Source organism: Rutidosis leptorrhynchoides, chromosome 9 (genome assembly GCF_046630445.1).
Source record: "Rutidosis leptorrhynchoides isolate AG116_Rl617_1_P2 chromosome 9, CSIRO_AGI_Rlap_v1, whole genome shotgun sequence".
Lineage (NCBI taxonomy): Eukaryota > Viridiplantae > Streptophyta > Magnoliopsida > Asterales > Asteraceae > Rutidosis > Rutidosis leptorrhynchoides.
The window spans coordinates 226,744,364-226,746,978 of NC_092341.1; the positions used below are offsets into that span (position 1 = coordinate 226,744,364).

Genomic DNA, 2,615 nt, shown 5'->3' on the forward strand with positions numbered 1-2,615 from the left:
AGCAGAAATCCTGTAATTAACGCAAAATCTGTTTATCAACGCTTATAATTTATAAACTCATTTTATATAGCAAACAGAAAACCAACGAAAATCTGCTTCTAATGAAAACAGAAAACTGGATTTAAACTAACAAATAATCTGTTAATAAACTAACATTTTAATCTGAATAGAACACCCTACCATATATTCATTTTCACAAACTGTAAAGCTTTTTAGAACAGCAGCCCATTGTTATCAAAAATTTTAAGCTCATAATAGTAAGCAAAACAATCGTTATACTGTAACAGTTATGTTTCATATGTATCAAACCGCATACTAACAATTTAACAACGTTTAATCTGTTTGATAACTGTTTAACATTAACGGTTAGATCCAAAATCAAAGTCATTAATAATTTAAACTGACTTGTAACTTTTCTGTTAATAAATTTGCGACGTCTTCAGGTCGTTGCAAAAACAACCCAAACAACCAACTTTGAGATCCAATATATCATTCAACTTTATTCCATTTTCGATACAACACCGACTAAATGGTTATCTACATACGATCATTTATTAATTGGTGTTCAAAGTCAGTGAAAACACAGTTTTCAACATATTTTTCCAACACCCATTTCTTCATACCACTGCGAATAAATTAGGTATGAAAATTTAACTTAACACTTTTAACTGTGATAAATATAGATTTATACACACTTATTAACTTTTTGTCGAACACAAATTGTTCAGATATCTTCAACGTATGCAAGAAGTTCTTTATCCTTCTGAAAAATAGCCATTTCTTTTTCATCCAATTGTACTGTTGCTTCAATACCATCTGTATGAGGAGCATCCATCAAAACAAAAAGATCACCACCCGTATTTTCGCTTCTTAAAATTACTAATACCGGCTTTCCCCATCCAAAATCCACTTGGTAAAACGGAAACCGACACACACTTGTAGCTACATAGTTTCTACTTCGATTATTCACAATCGATAACATATTCTTTGCTACCTTCTTGTCCAACTCTTCATTATCTTTCGATCCTCGTAGTTCCATTATCTCTTTCCTTAAACTAGTGATAACGTAATCCCACTTAATTTGATTTGAATCCGCCATCTTTGCAGTTGCGCCCATTACAAAGTTACCGACTGTTGAATCAGGAATGAGTGTACCTTCTACCTTATTCCTCAAGTTCACCACTGTAGTCAAACTTGACGGTTGAAAACAACTTGATATTGTTGCAGCTGCATCTACTGCACATTTATATAATAGAGATGACAATGATTCAACTCGAGAAGGATTAACAGGAGTTGCGCATATGGCGTTAATCTTGCGCTTGAGCTCGTGTAGTTTTGAATTAGGGAACACAAATCTTTTTGTTGCAAGTTTTACTTCTTCCCTTTTTGGTTGAAGTTGAACTGCGGCCGCTAAGCGCTCCAAAAGTTTCATGTCACCAATGTAAGAAGAAAAAGATGTAGGGTATGCTGATCCACCGCGTGCGACATTAGCCCAGTGGTTCATGAACTTGACCATAGTGAATGCATCAGCAACCTTGTGTGATATGGTCACAACCAATGCGGCTCCACCACACGTGAAATGGTTCAACTGCACCTCCATCATATTAGGGCTACTTTTGTTATTAGCACAACCTAGAGAATTAGGAATGAGTTGGTCTAGAGTTTTATCATGTTCATCTTTAATATTAATGAAGTCATCAAGTTTTCGATCATTAGAAGCTTCCATGAACACAACGCCTTTATCGTTACAGTCGATATGAGGTGCAAAAGGTGAGGGATGTCTACCTGCGAAAGTATGGTAATGTGTTAAAGATTGGGATAATGACTTCTTTAGGATTTCGATATCATTATTTTTGTAGTTTTGGTAGAAAAATAACCATGGCAAGTGAATGTTGGGTGCTATGTGATCAAGCACTGAAAGCATATGAGTTTTGAGGTGTGAAGGTGTTGAAGAAGAAGGTTTAATGGTTTCTGTAGATATGATTGTATGAAGTAGCCTGATCCTCCCAAATCGAGTCATCCTTGGGATGATCATCTTCTTGGTTATTTCAAGATAAAAGAAAACATGTAGTCATGTTATTCTTTATATATCTCGAAAACTTGTATACGTGGAAATTCAAATATTTATAAATTGCAACTTTTGTCTTGCTTATATTAGATTCATCGTTCATCGGTTCGATTTTCGATTTTCGATTTATTCGATTCGATGTTTTTGATTTTAAAACTTATAAAATAAAAACCAAAAATCAAACCGAAACCAAATTTAAATATCAAAACCATAACCAAAACCGAACCGAAAACCGAATTTGATTTTGGTGTGGTTTCGATTAAAACCGAAAATCATTAAAAATAAAAATCCTAACCAACATAAACTTACATATAAATTAGGAATAAGTGTTGTGGAATTAATTTAAGTATACAAGGTATATAACATGTTTATTGTTTAATAAAAATGTAATAATACATTAAATATAATATGAATATTATAATATTATAATTATAAATATGTTTTAATATGTTATTAATCTGAATCCAGTTTTTAATTCGATTTTCGGATAATCAAATTTAAAATTTTCAAAACTAAAAACCAAACTAAAAACTAAATTACGAATTTG

General features: G+C 32.4%; 1 protein-coding gene across 1 annotated transcript; it reads right to left on the bottom strand.

The window, feature by feature from the left end:
* Positions 1 to 724: 724 nt before the first annotated feature.
* LOC139868559 (epi-neemfruitin B synthase L1AT-like) lies at positions 725 to 2,020 on the bottom strand. The gene has a single exon (XM_071856894.1). The coding sequence runs from the start codon at positions 2,018 to 2,020 to the stop codon at positions 725 to 727; it is 1,296 nt and encodes a 431-aa protein (XP_071712995.1).
* Between the last annotated feature and the right edge of the window lie 595 nt (positions 2,021 to 2,615).

Excerpts from the sequence above, each read along its gene's own strand:
- LOC139868559 (XM_071856894.1), bottom strand. The coding sequence starts at position 2,020 with ATGACTCGATTTGGGAGGATCAGGCTACTTCATACAATCATATCTACA.